The sequence below is a fragment of the Felis catus genome, chromosome A1 (assembly GCF_018350175.1).
Source record: "Felis catus isolate Fca126 chromosome A1, F.catus_Fca126_mat1.0, whole genome shotgun sequence".
In the NCBI taxonomy this organism is placed as follows: domain Eukaryota; kingdom Metazoa; phylum Chordata; class Mammalia; order Carnivora; family Felidae; genus Felis; species Felis catus.
Genome location: NC_058368.1, coordinates 81,654,612 through 81,669,207, shown reverse-complemented (window position 1 = coordinate 81,669,207; position 14,596 = coordinate 81,654,612). Strand labels below are relative to the sequence as shown.

Here is a 14,596-nt window from a genome sequence, read left to right as displayed (position 1 = left end):
GCTAATTAAAAACAGAGAAAATTACATTTTAAAAATACTTTCTTTATTTCTGAAAGAGAGAGTGGGGAGAGGCAGAGAGAGAGGGAGAGAGAAAGAATCCCAGGCAGACTCCACACTGCCAGCACAGAGCCTGACATGGGGCTTGAACTCACAAACCGTGAGATCATGACCGTAGCTGAAAGCAAGAGTTGGACGCTTAACCGACTGAGCCACCCTTTTTGTGATATACTTTGGCTTAACTATACCGTCTTAATTTGTTTTCTCTTGTCCCTCCTGTTCCATGTTTATTTTCCTCTCTCTCTCTCTCTCTCTCTCACTGTGTGTGTGTGTGTGTGTGTTTTGTGGATGAAAATTTTTTATTCTATATTCTACTCTTTTTTTAGTCTGGTAATAATATTTTACCCTTTATTTAGTGGTTTCTAGGCCCTTGATTTATTAAAGTCTGATATAAATTAGTACCGTTGCCTCTGCAGGACACTTTGAAGACACGAAAACACTAATTACATCTACCGCCCGGTTTATTTGGAAGGTCATTTTTTATTTTTGTTTCTCTGGGGCACGCTTTCTTTCATTCCTTCATCTGGATTATCTGAATCCTGTGGAAGTCCACTTTCTTTGCTAATGAGAATATCAGCTAATGAGAACTGCTTCAGGAAAACAAGGATTTCAAGGCCATTCTCTGCATACAGAGGAGAGGTTTTATGCTCTGTTTTAGAAAGTCCTGCTGATTCGGGATTTCACGTTTATTCCAATGTCTCCACCCCAAATCTCAGCGTCGCACTTCTCCTCCATTAATGACCAGACCTTAATGTAAGAGTCTTGGCAGGACTGTGTGTCCAACTTACATCATAGTTTACAACTTGAAGTTCGGAGTCTCGTCCTCAGTTCTGCTACTTTGCCAGCGCAATAATAAGACGTTCCTCGGGGCACCTGGCTGGCTTAGGCGGTAGAGCATGTGACCCTTGGTGTCGGGGTTGTGGGTTCATGCTCTGTGTTGGGTGTAGAAATTATTTAAAAATAAGTAAATAAAACAAATCTTAAAAAAAATAAGAGATTCCTCTGAAGGCTGCTGTTGGAGCACTCTGGTTCCGTGACTGCACCTTAAGCTATACCCAAGCTTTCCAAATATACTCCAGTCCAGTCCACCCACACTGCGGTCTTGGTGGCCGTCCTTGCTGCCCTGACATCTGACTACGGCAGCTACTTAATTCCCCAGGGTCTTGCTATCAGCCGGTGCTGATAAAAGCTCGGGTTGGTGCCTCCACACGTGATGGGTTCCACCTTCAAAAGGATCCTAACATATCTGAGCTCAGACATGAGCAGCTCCATCCTGGAACCCCAGCTGAGGATCTCGGCCCTGTGATCATCCCTTACTAGCAAGGACTGGAGAGCAGGGGCCAGTCTGCAAGACAGAAGCCACGCCAGCAATGCAGGGGCCTTAATACAGGGAACTGGTCATGCAGGCGGTTGCAGCAGGAGGTGAGGAACTCGGATTAGCAAGTGCAGAAAGTGGCTCCTTGGCATAGGGCTGAAGAGACGGCGAGAAGAGCTGATTTACCATATGGCATGTTCTGGAATCTTCCCGTGGGGGTGAGATCTGGGAGGAGAGCTGCACAGGGGAGATTGGGACCATGAAAGAAGGGGCAGGCTGGTAGCAGGTGCAGCTGTAGAGGACGTTTGGCTGCTGGCATGGAGAAGGCGAGGGCCGGGCGCCACAGGGTGATCGCTGCCGTCGTCTCCTTCTGACCTCCACTTCTCTACCAGTGACTCCTTTGGCTGAACCTAGCAGGGGGGCCAGCTGTCCCGGGGGCTTGCATTGTAGTGTTGTCCAGATGTAGGGCAGATCAGGGCAGGGCAGGGCAGACAGGGAAAGGCAGGCCCGTCCTCCACGTGGCCACGCTCGAACCCTCCAGGCAAACACCGGGCACACTAGTACTCTCTGCTGTGTGACAAACCATCCCCAAACGTAAGGGCTGAGAACGATGAGCATTTTATCTGCTAACAATTCCACAATCTGGGTGGATTCTGTTTGCTTTGCACATAGTCTCTGCATTTAGCTGGCTCGACAGCAGGGGACCGGGTTCAGCTGGGACACTGGGGTAGCTGGCTGCCCTCGTTGCCTGGGGTCTCAGGGTCCTTCCCTTCCCATGTGGCCTGCACCTGTGGTCTGTCCTGCAGAGTGGCTGGCCTTCTGACACGGCGGCTCCAGGCTCCCAGGAGTGCAAAGAGGTGCTTGCCAGGCCTTCTGGAGGCTGAGGCTGGGAGCAGGCCCTCACTGCTCCTACCAAGAAAAGCAAACCAGCGGGTCTGTCCGGAGCTGAGGGGAGGGGACTACAAACAGGTGACAATTCTGGGAGGCAAGAAATGTGAACAGGGCCCCATGGTTGGTTCCTACACCATAGCATCGGGGACCTGCCTTTAAGGAGTCTAACACTTAAAGTAGGGCTTAAACACTAAAAGTAGAAGTTTTCCGGTTACAAAATCTTGCCAAAAAGATACTTGTGCCAAAAAGTATTTTTTTGCCAGCCAAGTTCCCCAGATGGGTTAGGTCGCTTCTCCCTGTCCCGTCCTTAGTGGCGCCTGAGGCACCCGCGGCCTCTTGGTCACATCCAGTGTTTGAGGAAGTCCTGCCCAGGTCGACGCAAAGCTCCCATGTTGGACCCAGCCTGAAGCTCATGGGTTTTCCTCATCCCTGCACAGCCAGGCGTCACCAGCCTGAGGCGCCCGAGGGAGACGGTGACATTTGTTCTTCCCTCTTCCTTCACCTCCCTGCTGATTCTAACTCCCTGGATTGGAGTCAGGGCAAAGGGGTCAGGACAAAGGTCAGGCATCTCTCGGTTAGCTCTGCATGCAGGCACACCCTCCGTCAGGTTGGCCCCGAGTGGCTATCTCCGCACGGGCATCTGAGACCAGTTGTCTGTGAGGCACACACGTGGCTTTCCTTGTGGGTTCCACGCAGGAGGTCTTGACTCTGCAGGGTCCTGGCAGGTCCTGATGTCCCTGAAATAGTCTCGGGACTCCAGAGCGCCCTCCTTCTCCATGGTCAGCTGATCAGCAGGGGGTGGACCTTTAGGGTGGGAGTGAACATGGCCGGAGAGTTAGCATGTCTGCTGGGCCACGTCCTATCAGTCCTGATGCAGCATCTGCCTCCCGTTTTCCGTGGCTTTCTTTAAAATGTGGGGTCCTCGGTTTTGTATCTGAGTTGCCACTTGGTGGGATATCCCTGCCGCATGCCTACCACATTGCATTTTAGTTGCTGTGTTTCCATCTTCGTATTGGAAGAGCCAAGGCACCTTCAGGTAAATTTCAGCGATGGGCGTTGACAGGACACGCTGGCACCGTGTCCACTCTTCTGGGCCACGCACTGTGCAGTCTCCTTCCCTCACTGTGCCTCGCATGGTCTTGGTGCTGTGTGATGTTGTTGTCACGACTGCGATGGGGGGCTCTGTTACCTCAGAAACCCCGCATGCATAGCGGATCGCTGGGAGGGAGGACACTGGCGCCACCCGCCACATCTGACGTCTGACGCTGCAGCTCTGTTCTGGGCGTGAGGTGCTGGCCTTGCAGTTGCCTCTCTCAGACACGTGCTTGACGATCGTCCCGGGGCCCTTCTGGTTTTCCTGTTCCTAGAATTCATGTGGTGCAAAGTGGGTATTAAATGCATGGTCCGCCAAGTAGGTCCCTTTAGGGCCCGGCCCTCCTTCGGGACACCTCATTCAGGTGCCATCCTCAGTGGGAAGCCTCAGGGGGTCCCGTTTGTAAGGCCTGCTGTCTTCCCCCACCCTGGGAAGGAAGGGGTGGAGTTTTCTCTTGTGCTCAGCTCACTTGATTGTTGTTAGGTGTCTGTTTTTCTGCAGTATAGTGCAGCCCATCTGTGGATACAAGCTCTTTTCATCTTAATTCCAGATTCTCAGGAAGGAAACAGGTTGGTCCGCAGTGGAGTAAGTGTTGCCTGTGTCTAACTGGCTGCAGTCACGGGAACCACAAAGCTCCTGGCCGCCAGCATCTCACATCTTTGACCAGTTGGTGTGTGGATTGGCTCATTTGTTCTCGGGTGGGGCATTTCTCAGTGCCTGCAGCCTCCCCCCTGCACTTGTGTGCAGGTGTGTATAACAGAGTTTCAAATGCCTTGTGATGGCCTGCTGATCTGCCTTGTTCTCTTTGGGCCCTTCCCCCCTCAGTCTTCATAGGCCTGACTTAGTCTTCAGATGACTAGTTACCCTGGACGTGTGGGGAGGGGAGCCTGGGGTTAGGGATGGTGAATAGTCACATGCTATCTATGAAAACCTAGAAAGTGTACCGGGTGTCAATGTCGACCAAGTGTCAAAACCCATAAAATCTTGCACTCCTTTAAGCAGACTTCTTCCACCAAAAGTTAGCTTGAGCCAATGATGTTTAAAAAAAAAAAAAAGTCTACGGGGGCGCCTAGAGGGCTCAGTCGGTTAAGCGTCTGACTGTCTCGTGTCATGATCTCACAGTTCATGGGTTCGAGCCCCGTGTTGGGCTCTGTGCTCACAGCTCACAGCCTGGAGCCTGTTCGGAGTCTGTGTCTTCCTCTCTCTCTGCCCCTCCCTTGCTCGCACTCGTTCTCTGTCTCTCAAGAATAAATAAACATTAAAACTTTCTTAAAATTATGGATTATAAAGATGTTATTGAGCACAGAGCAAATCAGTGGCCTTCCTGACCTCAGGGGTGTTGGGGGACCTGGGCCACAGGACCCCGTGTCGGGGACCATGCGGTCTGAGCAGCTGGAGCAGCTGGTGCCGGAACCCTTCACGCGCGGTAGCTGCGGTCCGGGGACCGCGCGCCACGGAGCGGGGAACTCTGAGGCCGGCGCACCAGCGCCCCGAGCGGCCGGAAGAAGCGGGGCATTGTGGGAAGGGCCCGCGGTTTCGGCGGGTTCCGTTAAAATGGCGGCCTGGTCGCCGGCGGTGCCCGAGAGGCCGTAGCCCGTCGGGGACGACCGGAGCCTGCGTGGCGAGGGGCGTGGGGTGGGCGAGAGCCGGGGGGCTCTGCGGGGCCCCCGCGGGCGGTCCCAGGCGAGGATGGCGACCCCGGACCAGAAGTCGCCGAACGTCCTGCTGCAGAACCTGTGCTGCCGGATCCTGGGCAGGAGCGAAGGTAGCGAGGCTGGGTCGGCGGCTCGGGGCCGAGGCGCGTTCCGGAGGCCGCCCGTCAGCCTGGGATCCGGAGGCCTCGCATGGGCGGCGGGATTGGGGAGGGGCGCGTACCCGGGGCGGGGCGGCCTGCGGAGGGCTTGCAGCCCCGAGGGCGGAGGCAGGGAGGCCGGACCCCGGCGAGGCTGAGTCACCGCTCCGGGCGCAGCGGGCCCGGGGGGCGAAGCCGGGCACGGCGGCTCGCGAGCGCGTCCACCTTGTTCAAAGTCACCGGGGAGGCAGGGCAGCGGTGGCCTGGGCCGGGTGGCCGGGAGCTGGCGAGCAGCAGCGTGCTCCCTGCCCCCCCGGGAAGGTCGAGCGGTCGGAGAGTGCTGCGAAGCGGGGGTGCGTGACTGTTACCTCCCTGGTTTTCTTCCAAGGGCTGAGGTTGGGCTTGGTACGAAGCTGTCCTGGAGAGGCCGCCCTGCGGATGCCGATACCCAAGCCCAGCCCTGCGGGGTGTGGAGCCATTGCGGCCGCGGTGTTTTAACGATTTGACATGGCTTGCCCTCTTGGTGTTTGTTTTGGCGGGACGCGAAGGGGATGCGTGGAGTCCACCCTGGAGGGATTTTCTGGGTAACTGAAGACACGGGGTTGCTTATGCCTTCAGCGCCGTGCGGTGGACGAGAAATCGTGCAGTTTTTGCTGGAAGACTTTACACAAAATTACTTTGAAAATATAATGACCAAATTTTAACCTCTCGCGATTCATGACAATTAGGTACATACTTGAGTTGATGTTCTATGATAGCTGTAGGGGTAAAAGCTGGATTTTTTTTTTTTTCCCGTCAGCCTATTCAATGACACCAACCTCACACAGTTCTTGGGACATTTTATATAAAGTTTAAGTCTGTCCCTTTGGGCTCCCCAACCCTAGGCACTATGCTGGGTGCTTGTGTGATGCGGAGATGCACAGACCAGTCATTCCACTGGTAGATGTACATTCTAGGGGAGGAGTCGTGGTAAAATAGGTAATTGTAGGTTAGGGATAAATGCTGAAACGGAGATAGAGCGGGGTGCTGGGATTTTGAGGGAAGAAGTGAGGGAAAGCCTCTGCGGAGATGATTCGATGGACTGGAGTGAGGGTGGGGGGGAGCCCAGGAGCACCTGGAGAGGGTTCCCCAGAGAGAGGACAGGTGCACAGGTTGCGAGCCTGGCTTGTTGTTTTCAGGTTTTGTCTCCAGCTTTCCTGTACGTGCACCTCAAGCACCCCGAGTTACCTTTCTGATTCCATGTTCCTGATCCTAGGAGAAGCCAGAGGGCTGAGCTTGCTGGTTACCACTTACTTACTCTAACGCCAGCGGTCTCACTGTGCTGGCGGGTCCTCGGTTTTCCTTCCAGGATAACTCACACGGTTGTCCATTCCCCCCATGCTCATACCTGGACTTTGAAGGCCACTCATTGTGAGGTACCATGATGTTTCTCGATAAAAAAAAAAAAAATTCTTTTTTAAAATTTGAGGCTCCTTTTGATTGTTTCACCCTTCAAGGAGATTAAAGCACTTATCTTCAGCAGAGTTCTGCCTCCTCCTGTCTCTCTTTAGAACCGTGTTTAAATATAAGAGTAAATATGTTCTCTGCGAGATCCTGAGGGGATCCTCTCTGAACCAAATGGATCATAAAATCCATCAAAGATGATTCCGTTAGCTCTGTTCTGGACCGCGAGGATTGCCAAACCATTATATTCATAATTCCAAATACATGCTATTTACTGAAGAATTTATAAGTATTTAATAGCTTGCCTTGTTCTGATTTGTTCTACCTTACTGAACAAAAGCAATATTAATTGCTTCCTTTACAGCGTTTGACATTTAAAAAAATCTTTTCGTTAGTGGGTATTTTATCTGGTAACTAAGTAGAACATTTGATTAATTCTTTTTCCAAGGTCATGTTATAAACAATTGGCCTTGTATTATTATAATATTGCTTTTTCAAGACTATGATATTGAGGAATAATTGATACCTGTTACTTTTATTTTATAATTTTTTTTTAATGTTTATTTCCGAAGGAGAGAGAGAGAGACAGAGCGTGAGTGGGAGAAGGACAGAGAGAGAGAGAGAGAGAGAGAGACACACACACACACACACACACACACACACACACACACACACACACAGAATCTGAAGCAGGCTCCAGGCTCTGAGCTGTCAGCACAGAGCCCGACGCGGGGCTCGAACTCACAAACTGCGAGATCATGACCTGAGCCCAAGTTAGATGCTTAACTGACTGAGCCACCCAGGCGCCCCCTGGTGCCTGATATGTTTATAAAGTTAATATAATCATTATTTCTCACCTTTTCCAGCCTTCGAATTTGCTTCAAACACACACATACTGCCAGCCAGTGTGTTCTGGATGTTTCAGAAGCAACCTGCCTTTTCATACTTTGTAATTCTTTTCCTAACTAGAAGATAACGAGCACAGTGGGTTTTATTAGGTGAGTATTTGAACACAAATGCTCAGGGGCGGCTCCAGTACACTGTGCACTGAGGTGAGATGACTATCTTCTGCTGTGACAGTGCTGTGAGTGTGCTCCGAGCCACGGCGCAGGAGGACGGGGTGCCGTCCTGGTGACTCGTGGGCCTCACGCGGTATTGCTGTTGGTGTCATGATTTTCCGAAGTGGTGAAGAGCCCTTGATGAAGTTCCAGATGAATAAATTATGGTCTTCCTTGATTATATACTTGGGAAAATCAATGTATATTAAATATATGTTAAAAGTTACATTAAGTGTATGTTGAAATGTGCACTAAATGTCTACTGACATAGAAATTCCAGTGTTTTAGGCTTCATTGGAAAGTTGTGCTTAGTGGGCTTACTGTTATTTTAAAATGATCTAAAATTTAAAAATGATCTCGGTTTAAATTCCCAATCCAGTAAATATTGATATAACCTACACGAATAAGTAAATCCTCTTAGGGATCCTCAATCATCAGCATGGAAGGGGGCCCTGAGACTGAAAAGTCTGAGAGCCCCAAGTCTAGAGCAGCATGTCTTGTTTCTGTTTTGGAGCATAGCCTTGCATTCCGTGGGAGCTGCGCGTGGAGCGTGGCCACACGAGGACCTGGTACCAGGGTTGCTGTGGCGGGACTGGTGGTGTGGCAGTGGTCGAAGGGGGGGCCTTTTACGGTAGCTAAGCCTTCACACCTTGTCGCCGTGCATCTCTCCATGTGATACCTCCTCGGAATTGATGTCGTGGGCACCGTCTCCAGATAGTATGACTCTGTAGGTCCGTGTGGGAGTGTGGTGTCTCAAGCGCAGAGTCCCTGTGGCCTGTGGCCTGTGGCCTGCGTCTGGAGGGGCAAAGAATTACAGGTTTACATGCTTGCTCTGTGTTGGCCGACGTGCCTTCCTGTCCCATAGGACAGCAGTGTCGTGTGTGCATCGCTTCCAAACCGTGCACCTCCACCCTGCTCACTTTCCGAATTCCAGGAGAGCACGTAGCCGCAGGCTTTGGATTCACTTATTTCTGTGCATCTTTATGTTCATTTTCTACCTGAGTGCTCGTGGAACCCTTTTGGGGTCTAGAAGGTAACTGTCACTTACGAACTCTTGGGCCCACATCGGAGTGCTCTTTGGAGCCTTCACGTTGGCATTGAGGCCATGTGGTCCCGCTGTCTCCCTTGTCCTGAACGCGAACCTCTTCTGTGCTGCAGCCACGGGTCCTTTCTAGAGGGGACATCTGATCACGCCAGGTGAAGAGAGTTTGTTTCCTACGTGTAATCTACAGGATGAAGGCCACATTATCTTGCTGAAAAGTTAAAAGCCGGGTGCTTTGAGTTGTGGTTTTAATGGCTATGGCAGACAGATCATGCATTGAAATGACATTTTCAGATTAATACTAATAAAAATACCTAACGTTTTTCAACAACTTACTCTCTGCCACACTCTGCATACACTGTGAGCTGGTGTATTTAACTCCCAATGTTGCTGGATGGTTGGAATACTTCTCACTAACCTCGTTTTGTAGATGAGGACACGCACACGGAGAGATAAAGTAGTTTGCTCACCGTCACCAAGCTGGTGAATTGCAGGGCCAGGATCGGAACCCACATCTCTGGTTCCAGAACCTGATGTCTTGAATTAATTCCTTCCTGCTCTTCTGTGTGGAATCTGGCACCTTCCATCTCTGTGCTGAGTGCAGGAACCTAAGCACCTGCCCGGCCTGTGGAACGGCCTCTCGTCTCTGTCCTCACCTGTGTGTTCTCTGCACGGCTTGTTTGGAGAGTGTGCGTGGGTACAGCGGCTGCTTGGGCAGTGTGTCCTTGAATTCACTGGTGCCTGCTTCTCAGGGGGATACTCTCAGGGGCTGGGCAGAGGAACACTGCCTTCCTGCCTTGGCTCCTGATACCCAGAGCGGATTGGATGTGAGGACGTAGCACATTCCTTTGGTGTTTGCTGGTGAAAACAATGCAATACTCTAATTTTTCATCTTGGACCTAGCCAGTCATCAAAGAGCTTCAGCCTGGACCTCCTCCCCTGGGACTCCGGATGGAACACGGCTTGGATTTTGGAACTAGCGACACTGGCATCCTTTGAGGGACCGTGGACACAGTAGCCCTTGAATCTCCTCGTGTCCTTTCTCGTGGCAGGTTCCTACATGTCAGAGGGCTGCTTCCTCAGAGAGGCCTTCCCTGACCAGCCCACGTCGCGAGGTCCTCCCTGTTGGCCGGCACAGCGTCTCGCTCATTTTCTTAGGAGCTCTTATCGCAGACGGATTGCCTCTGGAGTTACTTGCGTCGTGTTTCGTGTTGTCACTCAGCTGCCTGGTGAACCACTATTTTCTGTCCCGTCTTAGGGCCCGTGGTGTTTGGCGCTTAGGAGTTTTCTTTGAATTACTGATTGAACTTAGTTTTTACCTTAGAAATGGAATAATGTTGTGGGAGTGTTAAACTGGAAATCTGTAGTGGATATTGTTTGATGGTTAGGTTCATCAAACAAGGAATGATTGTCACTGTGAAGTTAATAGCCTGTATTCTGTGCGTCTACCTTTGAAACTTAGATAGATTTCACCTAAAAATACAGATGGAATTTTCAGATATTTTCTGTCAGCAGGAAAGAGAGACTGCACACTGGTCTGGCCAGCAGGTAGGGAAGTTGAAGGTGGTTGGTGAGGTGGCAGTGAAATGCTACACATGGCACAGGTGCAGGGCGTAGAGACGGGAGAGGAGAGGATTTCTGGTGTTGAGTTTTGAATTTTTGTTGGAAAAGTGGAAAGTTTATGAAACTTTTGGAGTGGAGATGTTTGTCTCAGGTACCTGAGTATGTTAATGAAGTATTTTTTTTTTTTGTAGAACTCAGGATCATGGTAATCTAAAAACATTTTCTCAACTAGAACAGTTTTACAGGCACCCTTGCAGGTGAGAAATTTTCAGTGCCACTTTTAACGTATTAAAATTAATGTTTACCCCTTAGAAAATGTTAAAAGTGTGGAAAAGTATAAAGAAGAAAATTAAAACTACTCCCTGATCCTGGGACTCCACAAAAACCCTTCAGGTTACTTTTTGCTGTTTCCCTGCCCTGCTTTGTCCACACTCACCAAGTCCCGAACACATGCTGTGCTGATGTGGTGGTGTTTGGGGAAGACTCTGTAGTCTCTCTCCTGCGTGCGTGTTTGGGTGTGCTTGGGAGAGGAGGGCGGTCTGAAGGAGTGACATTTCCACAGAGAACCGGGGGAAGTGATGGGGTGAGGCCTGGGAGGATGCGGGAGAAGAGTGTCAGGGTCCGGGCCACAAGCCGGGGGTGGGGTGGTATGCTCAAGGGTTGGCAGGGTTGGCCAGACCACGGAGTGCGGCTGGCGTGTGGCCAGTGCAGCTGGGAGGGGAGAGGCGGGACGTGGTGCTGGGGCGTGGCCGGGGACCAGGGACCAGGTCGGGCAGGCTGTCCTCATGAGTTTGGATTTGATTCTGGGCCTGACGGGAGGGTCAGGCAGAGCGATGACTATTTATGTTCTAAAAAGATCACTCTGACCGCCATGTGGATAATTTGCTCTAAGGGACAAGAGTAGACACAGGGTGGCCGGCTACCTAGGACACCTACTGCAGGTGGATAGAGCCGTGGAATGGGCGTGTGGGGACACACCGTGAGAAATGGATTCAACAGGATTTGCTGGCCTGGATAAGTGCTTAAGAGCCTCATCTCCTAAATCATCAATCAGATACGGAAAGTTTGAAGTGATTTTCCTTCCGTCCACTTGGAAGGTGTTCATTCCTTCACTGATGAGAATCTGCCGTTAAACTGATTCTTACTCCTTTGAAGCTCCATCTGGCAGCTCATAGGATCTTCTCTTTGTCTTTTATGTTCTGAAATTCCGCTCTATGTAAATTTTGCTGTTGTGCTCTGAAACTTTGTCTAGGTGTGGGACTCAAAGTTTATACGGATTAACACTTGGCGCTCCATCAATTTGAGGACTAATTATGGGAAGAGTGCCATTCTTCCTCGTGAATTCTAACTTGTGTTTGTTGTGTTGTTGTGTTTATTGATCCCTGACTAGCTCCATCTGGTATCTGGCCTAGTTTTTAAATATTTAATAGTTTTAAAAACATTTCACAACTGCTTCCTCTGTGTTGCTATTTTGCCTCTGGCAGCCGTCCTCTGTTCTAGATTGTTCTGTGTTGCCTTTTTCAGAATATCGTGTAGATGAATCATACCGTGTGTGCTCTTGAGACTGGCCGCTTTCACTTTGCTGATGCTTCTGCGATTCACTAGTGGTGCCGCATGTGTTAGTAGGTGACTCCATTTCACTGCAGAGCTGCGTTCCACTGCACGGACGCCCTGTGGCTTACTTGTCCCTGCACATAGCGGGGGTGTCTGCACGGGTCCTGGGCTCTGGCGGTCACGGGGAGTCCTAGGGAACGCGGCTGCAAACATTCACGTACAGAGGTTTATGTCACCCTAAGTTTCATTTCTCTGGAATAGATACAAGTGGGACTGCTAGGTCACATGAAAAGTGTATGCTCAGCTTTTAAAGAAACTGCCAGAATGTTTCCAGAGTGCCTGTGCAGCTTCATGCACCGCCCCCCCCCACCCCCACCTCTGTCCCCGGCCAGTGTACGGGACACCCGGCCTGGGTGCTGGTGGTCTGTTTCATTCAGCAGTTCGGATAGATGAATAAGGGTGTCTTATCGTGGTCTTAACTTGAGTTTCCCTGATGGCTAACGTCATCTATTTCTGTGCCGTTCACCTTCGTGCTGATTGTCTGTTTAACATTTTTACGCTATGTTTTTTATTGGGTATTCCCTGCCCCCCTCCTTATTGAGTTTTCAGACCTCTCTCCCTATAATTTGGATTCAGGTCCTTTGTTGTGTTTTGCAAATATTTCCTCAGTATTTTCATTCTCTTAACAGTGTCCTTTGCAGAGCAGAAGTTTAATCTTGGATGAAGTCCCGTTTATCACATTTTTTTAAAAAAAGATTTTATTTATTATATTAAAAAAAATTTTTTTTACTGTTTATTTATTTTTGAGAGAGACAGAGAGACAGACCATGAGTGAGGGAGGGGTAGAGAGAGGGAGACACATAATCCTAAGCAGGCCCCAGGCTCTGAGCTGTCAGCACAGAACGCGATGTGGGGCTTGAACCCACAAATCATGAGATCATGACCTGAGTTGGAAGTCGGACGCTTAACTGACTGAGCCACCCAGCGCCCCAAAAAAGATTTTATTTTATTTATTTTTTATTTTTTTATTAAAAAAAATTTTTTTTAATGTTTATTTATTTTTGAGACAGAGAGAGACAGAGCATGAATGGGGGAGGGGCAGAGAGAGAGGGAGACACAGAATCGGAAACAGGCTCCAGGCTCTGAGCCATCAGCCCAGAGCCCGACGCGGGGCTCAAACTCACAGACCGCGAGATCGTGACCTGAGCTGAAGTCGGACGCTTAACCGACTGAGCCACCTAGGCGCCCCCAAAAAAGATTTTATTTTTAAGTAATCTCTACACCCAGTGTGGGACTCAAACTCACAACCCAGAAATCAAGAGTCACACACTCCACTGATGGAGCCAGCCAGGGCCCCACGTTTAACACATTTTTTAATGGGTCAGAATTTTGTTATATTATGTAAGAACTCTATCTGAGTTAGAGTCACAAAGATCTCTTCTGTTGGTTTTTTTCCTGTAAGAGTGTTATGTTTTACTTATGTTTTACTCTTACTGTGATGTAGTCAAGTTAATTTTTGCATGTGTTGTGTGGTATACGGTGAGCTTCTTTTTTGATTTTACAAAAGAAACCATTTTTTCCCTCACATTTAAGTTGCTTTCTTTTTTTTTTTTTTTTCTTTCTAAGTAGGCTTCACGCCGAGTGCAGAGCCCAATGCAGAGCTTGAACTCACGACTCTAAGATGTTAATGGTGTTGCCTGGAGTAGGTTGGGGTGTGCCCTGCTGGGTGGTTGTACATCAGTGGGAAGGTAGGGGGTGTTGGGTTTGCTAGTGTTCCTTGTATAGGAATTGTGACTCCCCGTGTCTGGGAAGGAGGGATGGCATCCTTAAGTTCAGTCTGCTACTTTTTGTTTTTTAAGTGTATTTATTTATTTTGAGAGAGAGAGAAAGCACATGAGCGCACATGCTAGCAGGGGAGGGGCAGAGAGAGAGAGAGAGTCCCAGTGTAGAGCCCAGTGCAGGGCTCAAACTCACGAACTGAGAGATCATGACCTGAGCTGAAATCAAGAGTCAAGATGCTTAACCGACCGAACTGCCCAGGCACCAGCCAGTCTGCTGCTTTCCTTTGTGCGCCTTTCCAGCAGGCCCTGTGCGAGTTGCCCAGTGAGGTGGTCAGTGGTTGTGTGGGGGACAGAAGGGGGAGAGGCCCCAGGGGGCCTGTGGTCCAGCCAGACCTTCTGCTGATCCTCTTCTGCCCCAGTTCCTTCACACCTTCCAAGGAGCGGGGCCCCCTGCCCTCGGAGCCTCCCTGGGCTTCTGCAGAGGGAGCTGTGTTTCTTGCTGGGACTGGTGGCTCTGCCCCCTCCACCCCCTGCTGCCCCTCCAGTCAGACCTGGAACGGCCCATCTCACTGTCCTGAACCTGCTCCCACCCGTCCGTTTGCTTTGCTGCTTCTCACACTGGCTGACTTCTGTTCGGTGCAGTTTCTACCTTGTCTTCTTTGCCCTTGTGGGTTTCTGCTTTTGTTAAACAAGCAAACCACAAAATTCTTTGTCAGTTTAGTGGGGTTGTTGAAGGAAGTAGAGGCAGACATCCGTGGTTAAGCCGTCATCGGTGCCTGAGATGCACACTGTCTATTAAATTAGCTGCCCAGTTTGGTTTTCTGTGTTTGTTGACCTCAGCCTTGGAGCTTCTCGGACGTTCTCGCGAATGGGCTACTTCTCACGGGCCGTGTTCCAGCTGTGACTCTCCCTGCCCCGTTTTTGTGATCATCGGTCCAGCTCATTGTCTGGGATTCTTCAGCCTTCCTGGCCTGTTGCTGTCTCCCTTTCTTGTTTCTTGGAACTCT

At 50.3% G+C, this 14,596-nt stretch overlaps 1 protein-coding gene and 1 long non-coding RNA gene across 5 annotated transcripts in view; one reads left to right on the top strand and one right to left on the bottom strand.

The window, feature by feature from the left end:
- Positions 1-4,878: 4,878 nt before the first annotated feature.
- TUBGCP3 (tubulin gamma complex associated protein 3) overlaps positions 4,879-14,596 on the top strand; it is a 75,454-nt gene continuing 65,736 nt past the window's right edge. For 2 of the 4 annotated variants that reach the window (XM_045056042.1, XM_019829712.3), the window contains exon 1: positions 4,879-5,121. In XM_045056042.1, coding sequence (XP_044911977.1) covers positions 5,046-5,121 — 76 coding nt within the window. In that variant the 5' untranslated portion in view covers positions 4,879-5,045. Of the gene's footprint in view, positions 5,122-5,185; positions 5,502-14,596 lie in introns of those variants that run through there. The other 2 variants (XM_003980556.6, XM_045056038.1) reach the window with 2 other exon arrangements.
- LOC123385000 lies at positions 7,565-8,996 on the bottom strand. The gene is made up of 2 exons (XR_006596904.1): positions 8,698-8,996; positions 7,565-8,444 (listed from the first exon to the last, which is right to left on the bottom strand). It is a non-coding gene; the product is annotated as an uncharacterized LOC123385000 (long non-coding RNA).